Consider the following 23553-nt stretch of genomic DNA (forward strand, 5'->3'; position numbering starts at 1 on the left):
GGCATCAACACATTAGAGAATCAAATCAACCAAACAAGAGAATAATTGCTGCGAGACAGTAATCATGCAGAATAAAGAAGAAGTTCAAATTTTATTTATTCCTTGTTGGTAAGATATGCTTTGGTTGTCGAATAATCTATTCAAACCAAGAGTGGAAAAAAGAAGAATGAAAATCAAATTCTTTGTTAGGGCAGAAGACAAAAGAAAAGTAAAAGAACCTTTTTCGTGTTCTTCTATTCCTTTCAAATCATGACGGTCCACAAGTTTTTCTTGCTTATGGTCGTATAAAATATAGTTATTAAACTTTGAATATGAATCAACTTCTTGATTCAAGCTTTACTTAGATTTGAGTTTCATTTTAAATCATTTAATTTCGATTCAGTTAAATAGAATTAATTTTAATTAACCCGATCATTTTATAATTTCAAACTCTAAACTAAACCAGACCTCAAATAAGTCTGAAAGTTTATAATTATATATCCATACAACTGTTTGAGTTAAATAATATACACGGATCAATAATAATTAATAGAATTTTTTATTTTTTTTTCAAGTACCCCAAAACATTAAGAATCCCTATCTGGATTGAATTGAAATTTTGGAATTGGAATTAACTAATATCTTGACAATAAAGAAACAAAGAAAGGATAAAAGTGGTTAAATTTAGATCGATAAGATTAAGATTTGTTTTCAAAGAAAATGATAAAATATTTTGCCATATTTGTGTGTGTGCTGGATTAAATTGGGAATCATCGAATATAAACCCCTTTCACAAAAATTATGTTTGCATTATTATGTTTCGTCATACAAAAAAATTCCATACTTAAACGAGTATTAGTTATGTCAAATTCAAGAGAATGATCAAAAGATACACTTGAATGCCATAAAATTAGCGGCGTTCAAAAAAAATTAATTTTATTTATAATATTTATATTATCTGACTTGCTTAACCTGTTAAAACAAGTATGGTGCTTCCAGACATGGATATAAAGGAATTATGAAACATTTTTCAGGTAGGTGAAAGGTCAATTGCCGTTAAATCCATTTTATTTATTTTTTTTATCTTAGTTGTGGTGTCCAGATCAGTTTACGCACACCTTAATTGATCCTTCAAAACCCTAAAGTTAATGACCATGTAAAATTTATAATATTTAAACTAGTGATTTTTAAAAAAATAAACTCGAGATTTAACCAGTTAAACTATTCCTATTAGAGCTATTGCAAACATCTTCTTAATTAATAAATAAATAGTGAATCAAACTTGAATATTGCATATAAATAAAGGGGATATAACGAGAGTGAAGAGACAACAGGAGAACTCATACCTACCAGTACTGAGGAGTACAAGAGAGACAAAGGTCGAGGGTGAATTAGTATAGCATCCAGGAAATCGAGTGCCTCCGCTTTTCAGACCAAGGTACTAAGGTTCTTTGCGTACTAGCTAGTTTTGTCTCGTTACTGTTCATGCTCCTTAATTTGTTCCAAAGACAAAGAATAATTTCATGTATGATTAAATAAGTTGCCATGAGATTTTTTTAAATCGAACCCCCAAGTACGGCAATACTGATTATTAACTTGCTTGTAATTTATTTTACCTTTTCCTTCTGCTGCTTAATTTGAAGTTAATTACAGTTGCTTATTTGTCTCATGTATACTACTAGCACTACTTTAATTATACTAGCACTACTTTAATTATATCACCTGAAATATTATAACTTGATCTAACACCAAATCAAGGCTTTAAACATAGTATATCAGTTTCTTTCAATCTTGATATTCTTTTTTTGATTATGTATTGTTGATTTTTTTTTTCTTTTCTTTTTGTGTTTGCTTTTTTATTTTTGTGATTCCCTTCTTTTTTATGCTTTTTTTATTATGTATTTTTTTTTTTTTGCTACCTTCTAGTTAGCCCTTTCAATATATCAACTTATTTCAAAAAAAAAAAAAAAAAACCAGTTGTTCATTTTGTCACATGATCAGAAAACTTCAACAAATGGGAGAAAACGATCGATTAAAAATCTCTTCAATTCCAATTGAAAAGCTGCGCCAAGATATTTTAATTATTATTCGAGATGACTCGGAGACTAGCTTTCGGTCTGAGCAGTGTATCTATGAATTTCCTTCAGCACTTCGTGATCGAAAGGAAGATGCCTACACTCCTCGAGTAATCTCTATAGGCCCTGTTCATCATTATAGCGAAAAATTGGTGGCTATGGAAATTCAGAAACGGAGATATCTGAAAGAATTTTGTAGACTGAGAGTGGAAAGGGAGCAAGAAGAACTTTTGGAAACACTTTTGAGAACCATTTCAGGTCAAGAAGACCACATACGCCGTTGCTATGCAGCTGATTCCTCGAAGCTTACCGGCGATCAGTTTGTGAAGATGGTTCTGTTAGATGCTGTGTTCATCTTCGAGCTCTTCTCGAGGAATGAAGAATACCTGGGTGATAACAGCAAATATCAAGACGATTTTATAATATGTCAACCCTGGTTGAGAGCTGCGATTCGACGAGACTTGATATTGCTTGAAAATCAACTGCCATTCTCTACTCTCAGTGATTTATATGATTGTGCAATGAGCAAGACCGATTGCAAATCTTTCGTAGACCTTTCCTGCCGGTACTTTGAGAGGTACAAAAAGAATTCCAGGCCCAGCGAAAAAATATTACATTTCACAGATTTGGTGAGATGTTTTCTATCGTTCAAGCACCCGGATTTAAAAATTGATCAGAAGGCAGAACCCATAAAAACTCTTTATAGCGCAACAATGCTGCATCAGGCAGGAATTAAGTTCAAGCCATTGCCGAAGGTATCCCTGCTTGACATTAGAGCCTGGAAACCTCTCTCAAAAGTTCAGACACCGCTTTCAGATAAGAAAGGTAAGTTACTTATGCCTTCCCTTGAAATCGACAACAATACCGAATGTCTCCTCCGAAACCTCATTGCGTTGGAGCAGCTACATTATCCAGGAGAAGAGTACATTTGCCGTTATGTTAAGCTACTAGATTTTCTCGTGGATCTTGAAAACGATGTGGATTTGCTCATCGAAAATAAAGTTATTGTTAGCAAGCTGGGTGACAGTAAGGCCGTGGCGGAGCTTATTAACGGACTTTGTCGGGAAATGGTAGAAGTTTCTTCCACTTTTGACCCTCTGTCCAAACTGCTGAATGATTACTATGACAGCTTCTGGAATAAAAACAAGGCGTACTTGGTAAGTGTGTACTTCAAAAATATTTGGACAGGAACTGGAACTGTTGTTGGATCTCTCATCCTGTTCGTCACCGTGACACGGTTTATCCTATACCTTCTGCGTTATTAGGTCACTACGTTTTCTGGAAAAAGGGTGGTTAATTTGAAGTCTGTAACATAGTTTATCTCTTCTGTTAATCGTATGTAGATTTTGTTTTTCGTTTGATGTTATGAAGTTTCGTCATTCGTGCTGTAATTCTTGTACTCCATTGTTAATCAATGATTATGGTTTGCATCAAAAGTCTACAGCTTGACTTGTTAAGAATTTTACCCTCTGTTTTTTTTAAAGTATAGAGAATGTTTAGCCCCTTGAATTTGATGATCATACAATACCTAAAAACTTTATGTCTGACAGCATGCAAGGCCTAAGCGATCTAGGACAAAATACAAGCCGGGCCAAGTCGCTAGATCCAATAGATTTGGATCCGATAGCAAGCTATTTGAGTCTAGCGTTTTTTTTAAGTTTTTATGCGTTAACTAGTAAAGAAAAGGAATTATTTATTTGAGTGCATCATATATATATATATGTTTTTTTTATTTCAAAAACGCTTTAAATTTTTTTTAAAAAATGATGATTTATTTTTTTAAAAAAAATAATATTATTTTAATATATTTTTAAATAAAAAATATTTAAAAGGAAATCACAGCACACTACCAAACTGTTTATAATTTTCCATTTTATATAACTGCACATTTTTTTTGCTTTTAATATTTATTTTTTTGCAATTCATTGATTTTTTTTATTATTATTATTGAGAAAAAATCTAGGTGACACATATAGATGATAGTTCAAGCCATTACACTATGGGAAATCTTGGCATATCCTTGTTGTTTCAGGAGATAGAGGGATTTGGATTAAGAAATCACAGTTCGAATTTGAATAGGATTGCTGTGCTTAGAAGTGATCCAGTTGGTGAATCTTTGCCTAGTCAGAATTGGTGATGGGCCTTCACGTGTTCTGAACACTATTTGGGCTCTCTAATCAGAATGTAGGAGATATGGGCCCCTCAATTCAATCTGTGATAACGTTGCGAAGAACAAGGTAAGGAAAGCTGCAGTGTGCAAGCCCAGCAGCAAGATAATCAAGGAGAATCAAGATTTGTTTTCTGTTGCAACAGATAGAATCAAGATCTTTTCTCTTGTTTTTTCTTGACGAGCTATTCTGTTTGGATTAGTATCCTCAGGCATAACATAAGCTGTAGGTTTTCCAACACACACACACACACACATATATATATGAAGAGCAACTGTTTCCTGATCATTTCAACTTGAAATCAATTGCTCCCAATGATTTTTTTCATTTAGAATGATAACCTTTATATTTTTTATTTCTTTTTATTAAATCTTGCTGAGATAAGAGAACTAAGAAAAAGCCAAGAACCCTTTTCCATAGGATAAGAATCCATCGCGGTATGGTGCTCTCAAAGAAGCTTCAAATTAAATGGCCATTGCAATTTCTACAAGGGTGAAAAGAATTTGGCTGGGAGGAATAGTGAATATTATTTTGTTAAAAAATAATATAAATAAAATTTCATGTAACAGTTTAAATTATTGGGTTGAGAAGATTTTTTAACATAATATCAAAGTCTTGATGACTAAGTAATCACGAGTTTTATCTCATCATATATCCTCATTTATTTGATAAAAAAATTAAGTATAAAATAATATGAGTATGTGCAAGTTTCAAGGCCAAATAATTTTCAATTGAGAAGATATATTAAAGAATAATATAAATTATATTTTAAAAATTTTATCTAACAGCTTAAACTATTAAATTAAAAATGATTCATAACACTTTTCAATAAATATCACACAAAACTATGTACATCCTCGACCTCGTAAAGGGTAAAGACCGAAAAGGAGCCAATATCTTTTTAGCATGCATTGACTAGACGAGGACCATTCTAACTTTAGTTCTTTGCGCATCCATGCAGTGATGCAGACAAGGAATTCAAGAGTTGAATTCACAGAAAATACGAACCTTTTTTCTAGTCGAAAACAGGAAACGCATTAACAACTGAAATGGACCAAAATTATTAAAAGCCCTACTCCTTTTAGGGCAGGCAAACGTCTCAGATGGGAAATTAAGAAGAAGGCACTGTCATTTTACTTCTACCTCGTAAGAGGTAAAGACCAATAAAGATAGCTTTCCACATCCATGTTTTGGTGACCTGAGATGATATGAACTTTGTACCTAAACCATGCGTAAGATCTGCCTCGAACAACCTGAGTAGTGAGTGGTAGTTATCCGCCACTGAATAGAATGTGTCTTCATAACTACCAAAACTTTCTGTCGAAGAAGACAAATCTTTCATCTATTTATTATAGGGGTGTTCAAAATAACTGAATAACCGAGAAAACTGAAGAAAAATTAACCGAAAAAACTGAACTGAAAATAAAAACCGATTAAACCGATTTAAAAAACCATAAATGTTAACAGGTCCGGTTCGGTTTTGGTTTTGACCCAGAAACTGGGCTAAACCAAACCGGACCCATTAAACCATTAAAAAAAAAGGCAGTATAAATAGTTAAGTTAACCTAATCGGCCTCCCTCTCTAACCCTAACATATTCTCATCTCAGTTCTCAGTTCTCTCACAAAGTCGTCTTCATCTTCCTTCCCATTTCCAGTAGAAACCCAATCTTCCTCGATAATTAATTCACAATCTTCCTTTCCCATAAACCTTCTTCATTTAAGCAACGACAACAAGGTAAATGACTAAATTCCATCTTCTTTGGTTCTTTGTTTCATGGTTTTGAATTTTGAAAGTATATTCTAAATTTCTAAGTCTATTCCATCTTCATCTTCATATTTTTATTTTCCAAAAACCGTCTCCATCTTCATCTTTCCCAGAAACCATCTCCATCTTTCAGGCGTCTTCATTTTAGCAATGACAGCAAGGTAAATTTCATCTTCATCTTTGATTCTTTGTTTAATGGGTTTGAAAGTTTATTCTAAGTCTATTCCATCTTCATCTTCATCTTTCCCAGAAATAGTCTCCATCTTTCAAGCTTCATCGTTTAATTCCATCTGTTGACTGTTGAAAGGTTAATTTATGTTACTTACTTCTTTTATTCCATATATATTGCTTTAGATTTCAAATAATTTGTTGAGTGTTGACTGTTGCTTTACTGCTACCCTTGTGATTTTAAGCTTAAATTCATATCTTGTTCTGTTTTGTTGGTGTTTTATTTAGTTAACAGAAGCGATACATGCTTTCCGTTTTGTTGATTGTTGCATTTTCTTTTCCAGATGTAAATATACGTTTCAATTTCATGCTAAATTATTAATCTTTTGTTTACTGTTGATAAAAGCTCTATGTTTTCCTTTGTTGAACATTCTACTACTATACCATTCTGTATTGCTTGCATTTTGTGGGGATTTGGATGTTATTTTAGACTGTGCATATTAGATTCAGTGACTAATGAGTCAATTGCTTGCTTAATTCTAATTTTGGTAATGTTGTCATTGGGTTGTTACGTGTCTTTTCTTTATGTATTATTGCTTAACTTGCTTGTAACATTTTCTAGAAATATAAATGACAAGCACTAGCACCATATATTGTTATATATATCAGTTGTGAATTACTGAATTCTATACATGTCCAGAGAAAAAGTTGCAAGAGGTTTGCAGATGTTGTTCTTCATTTTTGATAGTTTGTAAACATGTTATACCTAAGTAGCAGAACATTTTTTGAATTACTTCGGACAAACAATTGAATCCATTTATGATTTTTTCTTAACATAAGTATACATGTTATACCTAAGTATCATAGGTTTTTTTCTTGATTTTGCATTAACTAGCAGAATAGTAGGCAAGGCAATCTTAGGTTATTTCTGTATGTATTGCATGTATTGCAAAATGTATCATATGTTATTTGCAAAATGTATCTACATAGCTAAAAATATTTTTTTGATTGATGTTGTTGTTGGTTTCTTAATTTCAGATGGATAATCGGGAAGATCCTACACCAATTGAATCAAATCCTTCAAGTTTGGAACCCAATTCTTTTCCTATTCCAATTCTAGTTCCAGTTGCTACTTCTAGTACAAATAGCAACACTAAAAGTGAAGGTAATCCAGCCTCTAGATCAAATAAAAGAAAAACATCTCAAATTTGGGATCACTTTAAAAAACTAGATGGTAATATTAAGGCTTCTAGGGCTGCATGTATGTATTGTGAAAAAGACTATGCATGTCATATTATACTCAATGGGACTAGTAACATATGGAGTCATCTAAGTGTATGCAAAAAATTTCCTTTTGTGATTGATTGAAAACAAAAAAACTTTAGTCTTAGAACCTAAACGCTATAATAAAAGGGGTAATAATGGAGAGGAAAATCTGGTGACTGTTAAGAGTGTAGGCAAGCCCTAGGAAAAATGACTATACTTGATGAGCTACCTTTTAACTTTGTTGAAAACCAAGGATTTAAATCATTTTGTCAAGTAATGCAACCTAGATTTGATGTTCCTTCTCGTTTGACGATTTGGAGAGATTGTTTGAAAATTTATGTAGTTGAGAAGGAAAAATTAAAGAAAGCTCTTAAGGATCAACGTGTATGTTTAACAACCGATACTTGGACATCAATCCAAAATATTAATTGTATGTGTTTGACTACCCATTGGATTGATGAAGGTTGGAACTTGAATAAAAGAATTCTAAACTTTTGTCAAGTTTCTAATCATGAAGGGGAAACGATTGGTCAAGCAATTGAGAGTTGTTTGTTGGAATGGGAAATTGATAACATTTTAACAGTTACAGTAGACAATGCAAGTTCAAATAATTTGACAATAAAATATTTGAAGAGAGTAACAAGTAATTGGGCAACTAGTATATTGTCAAATGACTTCATACATGTTAGATGTTATGTATATATTGTTAATCTTATTGTATGTGCGGGATTGAAAGATATTGATGATTCAGTTGTTAAGATTAGGAATGCAGTGAGGTTTGTTAGATCTTCTCCTTCTAGAAAACTTGTTTTTAACCAATGTGCCGAGAGGTTGAAAATTGGGAGTAAAAAATCTATTTGCTTAGATGTTGCAACTAGATGAAACTCTACATATATGATGCCAGATGTGGCTGCTAAATTTGATGTTGTTTTTATGAGGTTAGAAGAAACAGATCCTATGTATTTGAGTTACTTTGAGGTTGATTCAAAAGGAAAACAAAAAAACTTAGGTCCTCCTGCATTAGAAGATTGGGAAAAGGCTAGATCTTTTGTCAAGTTCTTGAAGCTATTTTACACGGTTACATTGAAATTTTCTGGCTCGTTGTATGTGACATCTAATTCTTTTTTCCATGAATTGATTTCCATGCACACAAGCATATCTCAACTTTGTAGAAGTGAAGATGTTTATGTAAGTAAAATGGCCAAGAATATGATGATAAAGTATAAAAAATATTGGGGGGATCAAGATACACAAAACTTTTTGTTGTATGTGGCTGTTGTGTTAGATCCACGTTTCAAATTGAAGTATGTGAGATTTTATTTTGGAAGATTGTATGATGTTGAAGAGGCTGATAATTTTACAATTAAGGTTAAAAATACTTTGCTAAGGTTGTTTAAGCATTATATGAATGTTGATGAGAATGTTGAGGTGGTTAATAGTGTTGGAACTAGTATAAATGAAAATGTTAATGTTGATTTAATGGTGGTAAATGATGATATGTTAAATGACTTGGCTTCTGAATTCAAAAAACATTTAGAGGAAGAAAGGGGTACCAAAAAAAAAATGAGGTTGAGAGGTATTTGAGTGATGATTGTGAGGATCCTAATGATTTTAAATTATATATTTTGGGTTGGTGGAGGTGTAATGCTACAAAATACAAGATTTTTTCTAAGGTAGCACAACACGTGTTAGCTATTCCGGTATCTATAGTTGTTTCTGAAGTAGCTTTCAGTACTGGTAGTCGTATTTTAGATCCATTTCGAAGCTCTTTATCTCCATCAACAGTGCAAGCATTGGTTTGTTGTCAGAATTGGTTGAGTTTAGCATCAATTCCAATCATCATCGGAAACTACATGGATTATATTGAAAATTCTGAGATGATTGAGTAAGGTAATTTCTTTTACAAATTTAAATGTAGTTATTTTATAATATCATTTATTTACATATGTTTAATCTAACATTTTAATTTATGTTTTTGTAGAATTTGGTGAAAGTTTAAAAATCTCAACTGATTGTTTGTAAATTATATTGATGATGTTGGTGCAATCTTGGAATATAATTGTTTTAGGTAATTAATTTACTTTGCCTTATTAATTCCTTTAAAAATTTTGCATTGCTAATTTTTTTAATTGTCGAACTGTAATATGTTGCTAATTTGCTAGTGTTTTTTTATAGCATTATCCTTGCTGGATCTTTTGGCTTTTTTTGTTGCTGGAAGTTTTGGATGCTGCTTAGTGCTGGTGTCGAATTTTTTTCTTCAACTTATACCAAATGTTTATAATAATTTATTATTGGTTGCTATTTGCTAATGTAAACTTTTTTAGTGTGAACACCTCTTTTAATTTGAGGTGCCGAAATTTGATCATGCATCTTGTATATTGTATTGATTTGAATTTTCATAGCATATTCCTTTGCATATTAAAGATAATAAGATAGAAAATTTCAAAATTTATTGTTACTATATAAGCAATTAAGCATTTCAAAAAAAAAATCAATATTTTAATTTCATTAGAAATCTTAGAACAAAATTAATCAAATTATAACATTTTAAAGAGTTTTGATTAAAAAGCCTATAAATTTAGCCCAACAAGAAAATTTAACAGCCCAATTTAATTTAAGCCCATTAAAAAAAAAGTAAAAAAAAACTCATTAATTTAATGATTAGGTTTCCTAGGTTTTTAGCTACAAAACCGGATTCAACCGAACCGAACCGGTTCGGTTTGAACCAGAATCTGGTTTGGTTCGATTTGAATTTTAAAAAATATGAGGTATTTGATTCGGTTAGTTTTTATAGTTAAAACTGAACCGTGAACAGACCTAATTTAGTGTATCAAAGATAAATGATCAGTCCTTGTCTGAAAATGTCAATACCTCTAGCATGTCCTGCATGCAAATTGAAGTCAAGGGACATGATTGCTGATACAGTCTTGTAAATCCTGATTTTTTAAAAAAACTTGTGGTGCAAATTTCATCTTCTCGTCTAGAGTTGCTCGTCATGTGAATGTTAGTGCTAGACTACTTGGTTTTGAAAGCAACTTCAAGACTCTCTGGGCTTAAAAATAATTGAATTTTCTGACCCCAAAGCTTGTAGATGCTTCTTGATGATGTTAAATTGCCCTAGTATATGGGACATGAAACATGGAAAAGAGAATCTAGTTACCCTAAAACTCATAAAAAAAATTTTGGAATTATTTTAGGAGTGTAGTTTTAGTTGTTTATTGAAATGTTTTTAACTCATAAATGTATTAAAATAATAATTTTTTATTTTTAAAAAAATTATTTTTGATATCAGCTTATCAAAATGATTTAGCAACATTAAAAAATTATTAATTAAAACAAATTAAACAAATTAAAAAATAATAATTTTTTTCAAAAAAAATTTAAAATATAAAAACAAACAACACATTCGTATAAATGATATGAAATGTTAGCATCATTCATTCTCGTAGACAACATTCTGTGATTATTTATTCATTAAAGTGTACAAAATTCTTCATTAAAATCCTCTAGAATCTCTCTGGAATTGATTTCAACCAACTAATTATCATTAATTCATTAATCTTAAAACTAATTGGAGAACGTTAGGTAAAAAAAAATCCTGCAATAGCCTGTACGAAACCTAAAACTATAATTTGTAGGGTCATCAGCAACTAAAACTTATCAAATCTTTCATGCCAAATTCAATTATATTATAAAATTCACAACTCCATGTGAGATAAGTCTTGCATGTCATAATTTTTTATAACATGTTTGTTATTTGTCATGTAAATATTATTACAATACAACAAGTCTTGAAAGCTGCTTCAAGACTTCTAGCTTAAAATTTAATGAAATTATCTTATCTCGAAAGGGAATATGCTTATTAATGATGTTCAATTATCTCATCATATGGTCCATCATAGTTGTTTGAATTAGGTTTTTACTAATTGTATCTCATGTTGTGTTTGAATTGATAAACCTCTATAAATTAATATTGTTAGAACCATGAAAATTTATTAGTTAATTGAGATATTATTTAATCAATAATTTATTAATTTATACATTAATTAATAAAAAGTTGATTTATTAAGGTATTATTTATTTTCAAAACATTGAAGTTAATGCATATATTATGTATTGTTATGTATGAACACAATCTAATTTTCAAATTACAAGTTATTTATTGTATCAAAGGCAAATGATTAGTCATTATCTGTATTAATATTATGTAATATCAATTCTCTTAGCATGACCAGCATGTAAATTAAAGTTAGTGACTTGACCTCACACTAGAGGTACGACAGGAGCCTCCACGTCGTCAATGACATCGCGCCCCCCGCGACAACTAGTACAATCTTATTAGTTACTCCTTTAATTTTACTTTTAAAAAAGAGACAAACATAATGAAGGGAGGGAGAAAAAGAATAAAATCCATAACCTATCAAAACTAATAAATATATCTCTATATATAATTTCTATTTCTCTCTTCTACTTGTATCTATTTAGGAAGTTTCTAGTTCGAAGGGCTAACCCAGTTAATTCAATTTTTTTTTTTTTTCTTCATTAGTTTTTTTTCCTTCCCATCACACTTTTATAACATGACCTTAATAGTTAGACCCACATCCAAGACTACTGGGTCTGGTATTGTAGATATACCCACTTAAACTTGGGTCATGTAAGTTTAATGTTATTATTAATATTATAAATATTACTTTTGGGTCAGGCGTTGTAGCTACACCCAAGACTCTTGGGTATAGATTCGCAAAAAAACTTAACACTTTTAGATCTTAGCTTTTTTTTTTATATATTTTTTATATGAAAAAAAATAACCCGCAGCATCACGCGAGTCATGTAACTAGTAATACTCTAAAAGGCGTGGGAAAGCACTGTAGCTTTCCCCACGCGTGCTTTTCCCCACGCCTTTTAACTTTTCTTATTATTATTATTATTATATTATAATATATCCTAAAAATACTGTAGTTGTCTTTTTTTTTTTTCTAATGATTTTTTATTTAATTTGTTAATGTTAATTTTTTTTATTTAGTTATCAGATTTTCATGAAACGGATCCTAGGTTTGATGGGTTAACCTGGTTTAACGAGTTAACCCGGAATTGTTTTTTTCTTTTTCATTAATTTTTTTTTCGTTTAGTTTAGTTGTTTAATATTAAATTTCTTTCTATTTAATTATCAGATTTTCATGACACGTATCCCGGGCTTGACAGGTTAACTTAGTTTGACAGGTTAACCCAGTTAATTATGGGTAAACACGTCAATTTTTTTTTTCTATTTAGTTATCAAAACTTTCATAACGTGGATTCCAGTTTGACGGGTTAACCTGGTTTGAAATGTTAACCCAGTTAATTCAGATTTTTTTTCTTTTTCTTCATTAGTTTTTTTCTCTTTTTAATTAATCTATTTAATTATCAAACTTTATGACACGACCTTATAACCAGACCCACATCCAATGCTTTTTAGGTATTGTGTTGTAGTCATACTCACTTAAACTTAAGTTATATAAGTTTAATATTATTATTAATATTATAAATATTACTCTTGGGTTAAGCGTTGCAGCCAAATCCAAGACAAACGGATATAACTTTGCAGAAAGACCTAAACACTTTTAAATCTTATTTTTTTAATATTTTTTATGTTAAAAAAAATTAACCCACAACATTGTGCGGGTAATTTAACTAGTTATTTTTCAAATGATGTAAAATTTTTTAATATTAAAAACATAATTAGTTTATAATAAAATCCTTATTTCATGATAGAGGTCATGAACCTATCTTTCACCTTGAATGGATTAAAAATGGTTAAATTTGCACAAAGGGATGCAAAAATAAAACAAATTTAATTTACAACTATTGAAAATATTTTTTATGTATATTTCTGATTGGAAATATGTCATATTCAATGTGTTAATTACAAAGATAATATTATGACTGTAAATATAGATGTAGAAAAACCTTAAAATTTTTCAAAGCATGGCCCATACTAAAAGAATCTAGGACTCTCTCCTCAAAATAATAAAATTACTGATAATTTTCATCTCATATGCTAAAGAAGATGGTAGATTAATAAATCTTTGTAGCAGATCATCCTTTGAAAAAAGAAACACATTTATTGATATTTATAAATTATTTTTTGAGTTTTTCTCATCTAAAATCACAGTTATTCAATTATATTTAGTATTTTTAATTTGATATTTTTAATTATGTTTATATAATATCATATTTAAATCTCACGATTAGGAATATAAATGGAATGGTAAAATAAATAAAAATTAATCATAAATAAAAAAATTTCAAATCAAAGATATTAGGATAATCTTCTTTTTTTAAATTTTAAAAAAACTTTCGATGTTAATTGTAATACTTGTATTTATGTGGTCAAGGTTTTAATATTCAGGTTTTCAGGGGGGCTGGTATAATTTATTCAAACTCAGAGCATCTTAACTCCAAATGTCCAAATTAAAGGGACTGGAATGATTCATCGCCTTTCATCGAGGGCTGTTTAATTCTTCATGGATTTTTGTTTTTTTAATTTTTTTTGTCTTCAGGAGATTTTAGAATGTTGTTAGAAAGAATAAAAAAGATCAAAAGCATTGAAAAAGCTTAAATTTTTACGAAAAAATACCCATGTGGAAGCTAAATCAGTTCTTATCAGGTGATGATGAGGAGAGAGAAGAGAGTTTTTCTTGGAAGAAGAATCAGATGGCTTTTTGTTCGCTTTCTCCTACGCAGGTTTGTTTTTCTAACTCCACCTCAAATCTTGTATCTCTCTTGATTATAAAGTTTTCATCTTTTTTATTTTTTAAATCCTTTTGGCTATCTGGGTTTTTGTTTATGCAGAGAATGTATGCATTTGCTGCTTCTTTGGTCGCTGGTTTGGCTCTTATGTTTTTGGCATGTCCACCTTTTGGGTTTGAAGTTTATCTTTTTGTTTGTTGTTGGATTGTGTTGAAGCATAAAAAGTGTTCTTTATGCGATGTTAGTGATTGAATTTTATTGTTTTTTTGAAAGTGGTAATATGTATTGAAACTAGCTTTTGAAGAGGAAAAATTGGAAGTAATTGATGGTAGAAATATTCTTGTCTCAAATATTGCAATGAGCTTATAGATTTTCTTCCTCTGTGTTTATATCCGTGTCTAAGGTTTCAAATTTCTTTCTTTAACTGAATGTCAATAAAACAGTGGAATTGCTTCTGAGGAGTTCATTAATATTCAACTTTTGCAGTTTAGTCTAAAGTTGGGTTTTGTAATTCATGCTCTACTAATTTGATGTTGTCAGCTCAATCTGTTTAGACTATTCCAATGGTTTTCAAACTTTTATAGGGTAATTCTTTGGCCACTTTATATAGGTGTATTATCTAATACAACTATACAAGGATTACTGTCATCTTGTAGCATGTCTTTTATTAGACTACTTTCCATAATACAAGGAACAGTCCCATAGCAAGCTTGGTATTAAACTTTCTTTTTCCCTATCAGGGCATCTAAGAGGGGCAAGTTGTCCGCATCTGCAGATCACATTGCCTTTTACATGCTTACACTATATTTACTGCATTTTTTTAACAGGATACAACAAGCACCATTTATATAACTCATGTATCAAATCATCACTCCCGTGGAATTATGTTAGTATACCTTTGGTTGGTGGTTGATATATTGTTAGCTCGGGCATATAAACACTGAGGAGCAGTCCTCTAAACTTGCCTCGAGAAGAATATGGGAATTCCTGTCATGTTGGAGATGCTGGAAGTTTAGAATGCATCTTAGAGATTAAAAATGATATGTATTTGTACTTTATTAGTGATGAAATTATTTAGTTTGAGGTTGCAAAGAAATGGGAAGTAAATGAATAGGATATGTATCTGGAGAAAATTTTATCAGGTTCTTCTGCTTGGCTCAGATTGTTAGCATACCTAATTGCATAAGAGGTGTTGTATTACCAATATCTGTAAAATTTTGTACTCCTAAGTTAACCTTCTTCCTTTTCTTTGAGCATAGAAACTCTATGCATCTTTCATACATTCAAGTCCCATGATTACCACTTGATAAGCTGTTCTCTTTCGTTTCCTGCTTAAGTAGACATTCAAGTCCCCTTATTACTACTAGATAGCAGTTCCCTTTTGTTTCCTGCTTAAGTAGGCAAGTTTAGATTAGTTGAGGGAAAGTGTGGGATAATAGAACATTGAGAATCTGAGCATGTTGAAGGAATATACTGATTTTGAGTCATAATCCTGTTAGAAAACGTACTAGCGTTTGTGATAATTTATTGTGACATTTTGAATGCTGTATTTCAATGGAAGCATGTGGGCATCTTAAAATTGCTGATAGCTTTACAAAATCTGTTTGTATTGCAGTCCTTGATTGTGTTTGCCAAGCCCATTAAATTTGCATTATTGTTCACCTTTGGCAATGTGTTGGCAGTTGGAAGGTAGATTGACATTCTTACTCAATTTAGATTACATTTTAATCTTTTATTTTTAATCTCTCTATTTGCTGGTTTGTTCAGGCACAAGTTTATATTCAGTCCCCTTGCCACCCTGATTTGTAATATTTCTTTCATACGTGTAAAAACAAAAACACCACTTCTTATTCATCATAGCAAAGGAAGGGCTTCTTTTTTTATTTTTGCTTGGCATAACTTCATTTATATTCTTTCTTAGTATAAACACTTTGAATAATCTGGCAAAAACTAGTTAATTTGATCACTTTTGATCTGAGGCTTTTTGGCACTCCAAGTTGGACTATACCAGCCTACTCAGTCGCGTGTTATTGTGTATTTGGAAGTGAGTTTACATAAGTTAGAGAGCTTTATTGATTCCACACAGATAGTATCCCTGAGATCGTCTGTAATTCAGATCAACTGAATTGTTGTCCTTCTTGAGGTCTTTTGGATTCTGAATTTGTTTTGTGTATGGCAGCACAGCCTTCCTTATTGGACCTGGGCGACAACTAGGCATGATGTTTGACCCTGCCCGAATTTATGCAACAGCTATATACATTGGATGCGTTGTTCTGGCTCTCATTTGTGCACTCTTGGTAAGTCAACAGTTTCAATTCATTATTCAAATATAATAGTAGTGCTCCTCAATGATAGAGAAAACTTGGGAAATTAAAGTGCAGTGAATCATGATTGTTTTTATGACCTTAGGGTTACTATCCTTGGTTTGTTTAAATTTCAATCCCAAACATGAGTATTCTGGATCATGCCCATTTTTTTTTCACTTTCTTGCAATTAAAATGAGAAGTTCTGTTATCCTTAGTTTATGTACTGCAGCATACAAGATAATGTGCATCTAACCATTTTTCACCTCAAGTTATTAAATTTGGTACTAGAATTCCTTTTGTTAACGATTAAGGTTCTTCTTCACTGCTACCTCAAAGAAAATTGTACTTCTCCTAATTATCTGGTATTCTGTCATATTTTCTCCATTTTCCCCCTTCGTTTCCTTAGCTGTCATTGCATTCTTTTTTTATCTACCACAGAAGAATTTACACCATCTTGGCATTTTGATTCTGAGTTGTGGATTCAAATTTAAATAATGTAGACTTTAGGTATAACTTTCTACCATTGTATCTATTTGCGTTGTTAATTGACCAGAAAGCTTTCTGCTTCATTGACAGACTAAATGAAGCTGAGGATTCCTTTTACCGGTGCCTGTGAAAAATTGACATTCCTTGGAATTTTAACCAAGTGGTTAAACTTGAAACCATTTTCGACTCTGTTCATGCCTCCTGATGGGCTTCCATTCCCTATGCTTTTATCCTTGTGCTGTCTCTCAGAAGAACTTCTCTCACTCTCTCACAAATGATCACCAAAATTTCAGAAGAGTTCAAATCATGAAAAGCTTCTAGTTTGAACAGAGCGGTAGACTAAAATGGCCCTGCCATCTCACATCCTGACCCTTGTGAACTTATAGGGCTAAAGCTTCCCCTCCTTTTATTAGAGAAAAAAAATGTTCAAGATCAATTTGGAGAACAAGACATCTCCAAATGGGAATAATTAACAGATTTTAAAATATTAGAGAACTGCAATTGTGTTGAATATCTGACAATAAAACACACCTAAGTCTCCTTTCTCATATATATATAGAATAAAATAAAATAAAAGCTTTCAAATTGTAGCAGTTTTAAATCATATCTTGCGTATTTCATAATCTTAACAAACAGGCATTTCTACAATTTCTTTTCATGTTGCAGATCCATAGCAAGATTTTAACAGTGTTTGCCATCATATTCGAGATTTGTGCCCTTATCTGCTAAGTTTGTCTTTCACTTTTGCCCATTTCACCAGTTTTATGGGAAGGCATAAGGACACAAGATTAGAATTGTACAGTGAAGTCTTGCAATATTGTATATAGTACACAATAGTGTTCAGACTATTTGGGATAGAAATTATACAGCACTCTTTTTGGTTTTTCAGACTACAATACATGGTTCCAGCCATGTACTCTTTCTACTCTAATTTTCCAGACTACAAAATATGATTTTCAGCCTTTTTTCTTATGTATCAGGCAACATCTCTACAATAGCTTCTCTGAGTTTAACAATAGGAAGTTCTTTTGGCATCTTAAATGCTTTGTTCGCTATACTTATTTGCCCAGTTTGAGCTATTTCAGGTACAGCCTGAGCTATATTCCTTTCGCTCGGAGAATGGTGTCTAATTTGATGATCCGATTATGCGACACTGAGTTATAGCTAGTGCAAAGTCCAGGAGAGTGATAAACTGAGAGATTCTTGAAGCCTTGGCTGACAGCAGTTTTCTTGTTTTTTCATCTGTGTTGGTTCTCATAAAGAGTGAAAAGTAGCCAACATTTTTGTAGCATGCATTGATTAGACGAGGACCATTCTAACTCTAGTTTTTTTCTCCATGCAGTGATGCTGATAAGGGTTTCAAGAGTTGAATTCACAGAGAATATATATGAGCCTTTTCCAGTCAAAACGGGAAATGCTCTAACAACTGAAATGGGCCAAAATTATTGAAAGACGTACTCCATTTAGGCCTGGCAAACAACGTCCCAGTTGAACACTAAACCCTAACGTAAGGTATTATACTTTCCTCCAAGAGGTATAAATACGAAATATGGACAAGGAATCTCGCATGTCTTAAAGATGGGAAAGACAAAAGGTGTCTCATATCAGTTTGCCAGCTCATTAGAGGTTAAAAACGATAAAGACATTTTTCCACATCCACGTTTTAGGCTTTTAGCCACATGTGTGAAATCATTAATGGCAGACACCTAAAAACACATTGACTAGTGATAGATTCCAACCACTTGATAGACTGTCTTCACTACTATTAAATCTTTCTGTTCAAGTAGACGATGCTGTCATCAGTACTAGCAACTACCTATTTACTTTTTGTACCAAAGAAAAAACATCAGTACATGTCTTTGTTTGCATTTTTATGGACCACGACTATAGCCTGCATGCAAATTAAAGTCACTCACGTGCAAATGAAACTCCTAGGAAATTACGATAATTTCTTCTTCTTCTTCTTTATAACAAGCAACAAAAACTAATCAAATATCTCATGCTCAATTCAATGTAATTATAAAAGTTCACAACTTTCATGTGAGATTAAGTGCAGTTTGATTCTAGAAAATATTACCAAAAAAAACATCAAAATCATATTACTGTTCCCAATAATAATATCAAAAAGCCTTTTTTGACAAGAAGTTTTTTTTAGTGAGAACAAAATGAACTATAATTAATTATAAGGTTAGTTTCGATGATATGTAATTATTAAAGCAAAGGATAATAATACAACTATTTAAAGTGAATCCCATGTTCATAACCTATACAGAGATAAGAAGAAAAGTAATAGGAAATTAGGGGTGGTTGAAAATAGTAATTTAAAAATCAACGTACCATCCATTCTATAAAATATTAAAAGTATTGAATAAACTATATTTATGTTTCTTTATTTCTCCTTCAAACTCTTTGTATTCAAGCCGTTCAATAATTTACACAAAAGATTCATTGTTGTTATTGGTTTTAATAGTACAAAATATATATATATATATATATATATATATATATATATATATATATATATATATATATTATTATCAATTAGATGTGTATTGGGTAACAATAATCATCTCAAATTCCCTAGTCACTCCTTTCATAATATGAACTGGAAAACTTATTATAATTAGAAAGCTTATATGTTTACTATAGAGGTATCTATTTAAACATAATAAATTACTTTCATAACTTTGATGTGCGGTGTAACACCTTCTCATCATATGATTCAATTCAATTTTTGAATATTTTCTTTATTATGTATAAATCAAGAGAGAGTAGTTTCTAGTATCAACCTGTTAATTTAAATAGGTTTGTATAGAATTAGTTTTTTTTCTTTTTTATTGTTTATTATGTTGTGTTTTCTAGGAATATAAAATGAAAGTTACATTTCAAAACATCTGTCTTTGTCTGCATTTATATGGACCACGACAATATTCCTACCACAGCCTGCATGCAAATTAAAAGTCACTGACATGCAAATGAAAGCCCTAGCAAATTACGATAATTTCTTCTTCTTCCTTGTAACATGTAAACAAAAAAATTCTTAATATAATTATTTATGCGATAAATATTATTATATTGTTATAATTCTAAATATTCATATAAAAAATAGTATTATTTGTGTTGTTGTTGTTGTTATAATTAATAGTATGAATATTAAAAATACTATCATTTGTGGTATAAATATTATTATTTTTAATATAATTAATATTATTAATAAAATAATTAATAAATTTGAATAAAAAATATTATTAATGTTAAAAAATATTATTTTTTGTAATATAAATTTTTACAGTATTTTTTTATAAAAATAAAAAGTTAAGCCCGTCGCGTAGTGCGAGCAACCAACTAATATATACTAAAGAGCTTAAAATCCCACATTTAAAAATAAAGCATTCTTCTAGTATTTATATAGTCAACTTTGAAATGTGTTAGCAACCAACTAAAAAACATGAAAAAATAGAGGTCTCTAGCGAAAAGACATATTTGAGAGGGGAAAAAAAAAACAAGTTTCTATTGGGTGTTGCTGGGTTACCCGGGTTTCACGTTGACCTGACAGGTCGATCGGTTTTCTCTAGAACAATTGTAAATCCGGGTTTTTAATAAAACAAATGAGTTAATTTACTAAGGTAGTTTCTATTTTTGTTTTCCAAAACATCAAAATTAATGCAGATATCATGTATTGTTATATGTTAACACTATCTAATTTCCAAATTAGGAACCAAAGGCAAATGACTAGTCCTTGTCTGTATTAATATTGTGTCATATCAATACTACTAGCATGGCCAACTTTTCCAAAACGTCAAATTAATGCATATATCATGTATTGTTATATGTTAACACTATCTAATTTTCAAATTACAAACCAAAGGCAAATGACTAGTCCTTGTCTATATTAATATTGTGTCATATCAATACTCCTAGCATGGCCAGCTTTTCCAAAACGTCGAAATTAATGCATATATCATGTATTGTTATATGTGAACACTATCTAATTTTCAAATTACAAACCAAAGGCAAATGACTAGTCCTTGTCTGTATTAATATTGTGTCATATCAATACTCATAGCATGGCCAGCTTGCAAATTAAAGTGAGTGACTTGTTTGCTTATATAGTCTTGCATATCTCAATTTCATATAACATGTGGAGCAAATAACATATTCGTTACTTGACATGTAAATGTTAGTACTATACAACAAGTCTTGAAAGCTACTTCAAGAATTATAGGTTAAAATTTAATTAAATTATCTTATCTCAAAATAGATAGATGTTTATTGATGATTTTCAAGAATCTCATCATATGATCCATTATACTTTAAAAGATAAGATTAAGTATAATGCTCATCTAGACGGTGTGAAATATCAATATCATTTATTCTTATATGCAATGTTTTTGTTGTAATATTTTCATAAAAATACATAAAATCTCCATTTAGATCCTTTACAATCTTTCAAGAATTGATTTGAATCAACTAATTACCATCAATCTCAAACTAATTAGAGCGAATTTTTTATATTTTATTCTCCTTCTTCTTCAATGAACTTTGTATCATATTTTACAATAACCTCTCCAAAACCAGAAAGTAAAACTATGTTGCTTCACAAGTAGCTAAAATTAATCAAATCTTTTATTTTTTAATCAATTTTTTTCTTACAATTTATACACAAGAAAAGGGTAGTTTATAATAACAACCGTTTGATTTGAAAAATGCTTACTTGAAATAGTTTCTTCCTAATTATATCTTAATATCATGTTTGTAATGATATGCTATATTATGTTGACTAGGAATATAAAATGAAAGCACATCTAAACCTCTATAAATTAATACTTTTAAGACCATGAAAATTTGTTAGTTAATTGGGATATTATTTAATCAATAAATGAATAATTTATTAAGTTATACATTAATAAATAAAAGTTCATTTATTAAGGTATTTTAATTTTATGATTATTTTTTTCCAAAACATTAAAGTTAATGCATATATCATGTATTGTTATGTATGAATAGTATCTAATTTTCAAATTACGAATTATGTATTGTACCAAACACAAATGATTAGTCCTTGTCAATATTAATATTGTATCATATCAATACTCGTAACATGGCTAGCATGCAAATTAAAGTCAATGACTTAATTGTTTATATAGTCTTGCATATTATAAATTCTAATAACATGTGTTGCCAATAACATATTGATTGCTTGCCATGTAAATATTAGTACCAGTCAACAAGTCTTCAAAGCTAATAGAAGAATTCCGGCTTAAAAGTTAATGAAATAGTGTTACCCTTTTGGATGTTTTAAAAAATTAATGATTGAAAAGATTTCACAAAGCTTATCGTATTGGTAAAATTCTAAACTTTTATGAGAAGACATTTGGTTACACTTTTATATAAATAAGAAGTTTCATGGGTTTTGAGCTTACAAATAAGACCTTTCAATAAAAATTCAAAGTATCAACTAGTAAGTTTTCCTTAGAAATTCTAATGACCAATTTAATAGCACCCCTCACATAAATGATGCAATATATATATATAATCAAGAAAACAAAATAACAGTACTCATAATATATTAAGCAATTTAATTAACAGTCTAAATTTCAAAACAAGAAATAAGCTTACATTAAGTAGGTGTCCCTCGTACTGATGCATATATAACATCATAACACAAGAAGGAAGAAAACGAAAAAAAGAAAAAGAAATAAAACCACAAACTAACACTATAAACAAGGCAAAGAAAGCACGCAAATGGAAATGTTTCCATTCCTTCGCATCTATGTGGGGGAGGTCTTTTAGATTCAGCCAGGTAAGTGATTAAATATTATTAGTTCTTTAATAACATCATTATCAATTTTGATTACTTTTACAAGCATTATAGTGGTAAGTAGGGCCAATCAAATGACTTCTGAAAGGTTGATGATGATTATTTTTTAAAATATTTTTTATTTAAAAATATATTAAATTTTTTTTTATTTATTTTTTATAATTTTTTTTTTTTATAATTGAGGTCAGTAATTTGCTTCACGCTTTCCTATCTCTGAAAGATTAAAAGCTCACACTTCAATAAATAAACTACATAATCCATGCCCAGGGTGGTCTCGTGCTATTGCTAATTGTTTGGTTATTTTTTCTCCTTTTTCCCTTTAATTAACTGTTAAATCCCAATTGATCAATTTGTGTTCTTTTATCTCCCCCCCGCCCTCTATTTTTTACTTTTACTTAAAGAAGCTGGAGCCCAAATAATTAGAAAACCTACAAATAATACATTCCGGTTGCTCTATTTCCATTTTATGGAAGTTAATTCCGGCAAAAAGTGGAATTTAGAGTAAAAATGTCCCATGATTTTTTTTAATCAATATGGAAGTTCAGGCCAGCTTGTGTGCACCTCGACTAATCTCACATGTTCTGAAATTAATAATTATTTAAGTCTTTAATGACCATTAAATTTGTAAAACTCGAACTAATAACTTCTAAAAAGATCTAATTAGTTGAGTTAGGTCATCTCATGACTTTTTTTCTGCTCGCATGTGTTTTATGTTCCTGAGGGCTGTGAATGAAGGAAGAGGAACCAACTTGTATGCTTGCTTGCTGGGGAGTCCTGGAGTGTAATTTG

At 30.6% G+C, this 23553-nt stretch overlaps 1 protein-coding gene and 1 long non-coding RNA gene across 2 annotated transcripts; both read left to right on the forward strand.

The window, feature by feature from the left end:
• Window positions 1-1993: 1993 nt before the first annotated feature.
• LOC140954356 (UPF0481 protein At3g47200-like) lies at window positions 1994-3319 on the forward strand. Its single transcript, XM_073403684.1, has one exon. It carries the CDS (start codon window positions 1994-1996, stop codon window positions 3317-3319), a length of 1326 nt encoding a protein of 441 aa, XP_073259785.1.
• Window positions 3320-15476: 12157 nt separating this feature from the next.
• LOC140954339 (uncharacterized) lies at window positions 15477-18234 on the forward strand. The gene is made up of 2 exons (XR_012167502.1): window positions 15477-16448; window positions 18029-18234. It is a non-coding gene; the product is annotated as an uncharacterized lncRNA (long non-coding RNA).
• Window positions 18235-23553: the final 5319 nt, after the last annotated feature.

Source organism: Populus alba, chromosome 12 (genome assembly GCF_005239225.2).
Source record: "Populus alba chromosome 12, ASM523922v2, whole genome shotgun sequence".
NCBI lineage: Eukaryota > Viridiplantae > Streptophyta > Magnoliopsida > Malpighiales > Salicaceae > Populus > Populus alba.

What these genes read in the sequence shown, in the direction of transcription:
- LOC140954356 (XM_073403684.1), top strand. Translation starts at nt 1,994, where the DNA reads ATGGGAGAAAACGATCGATTAAAAATCTCTTCAATTCCAATTGAAAAG.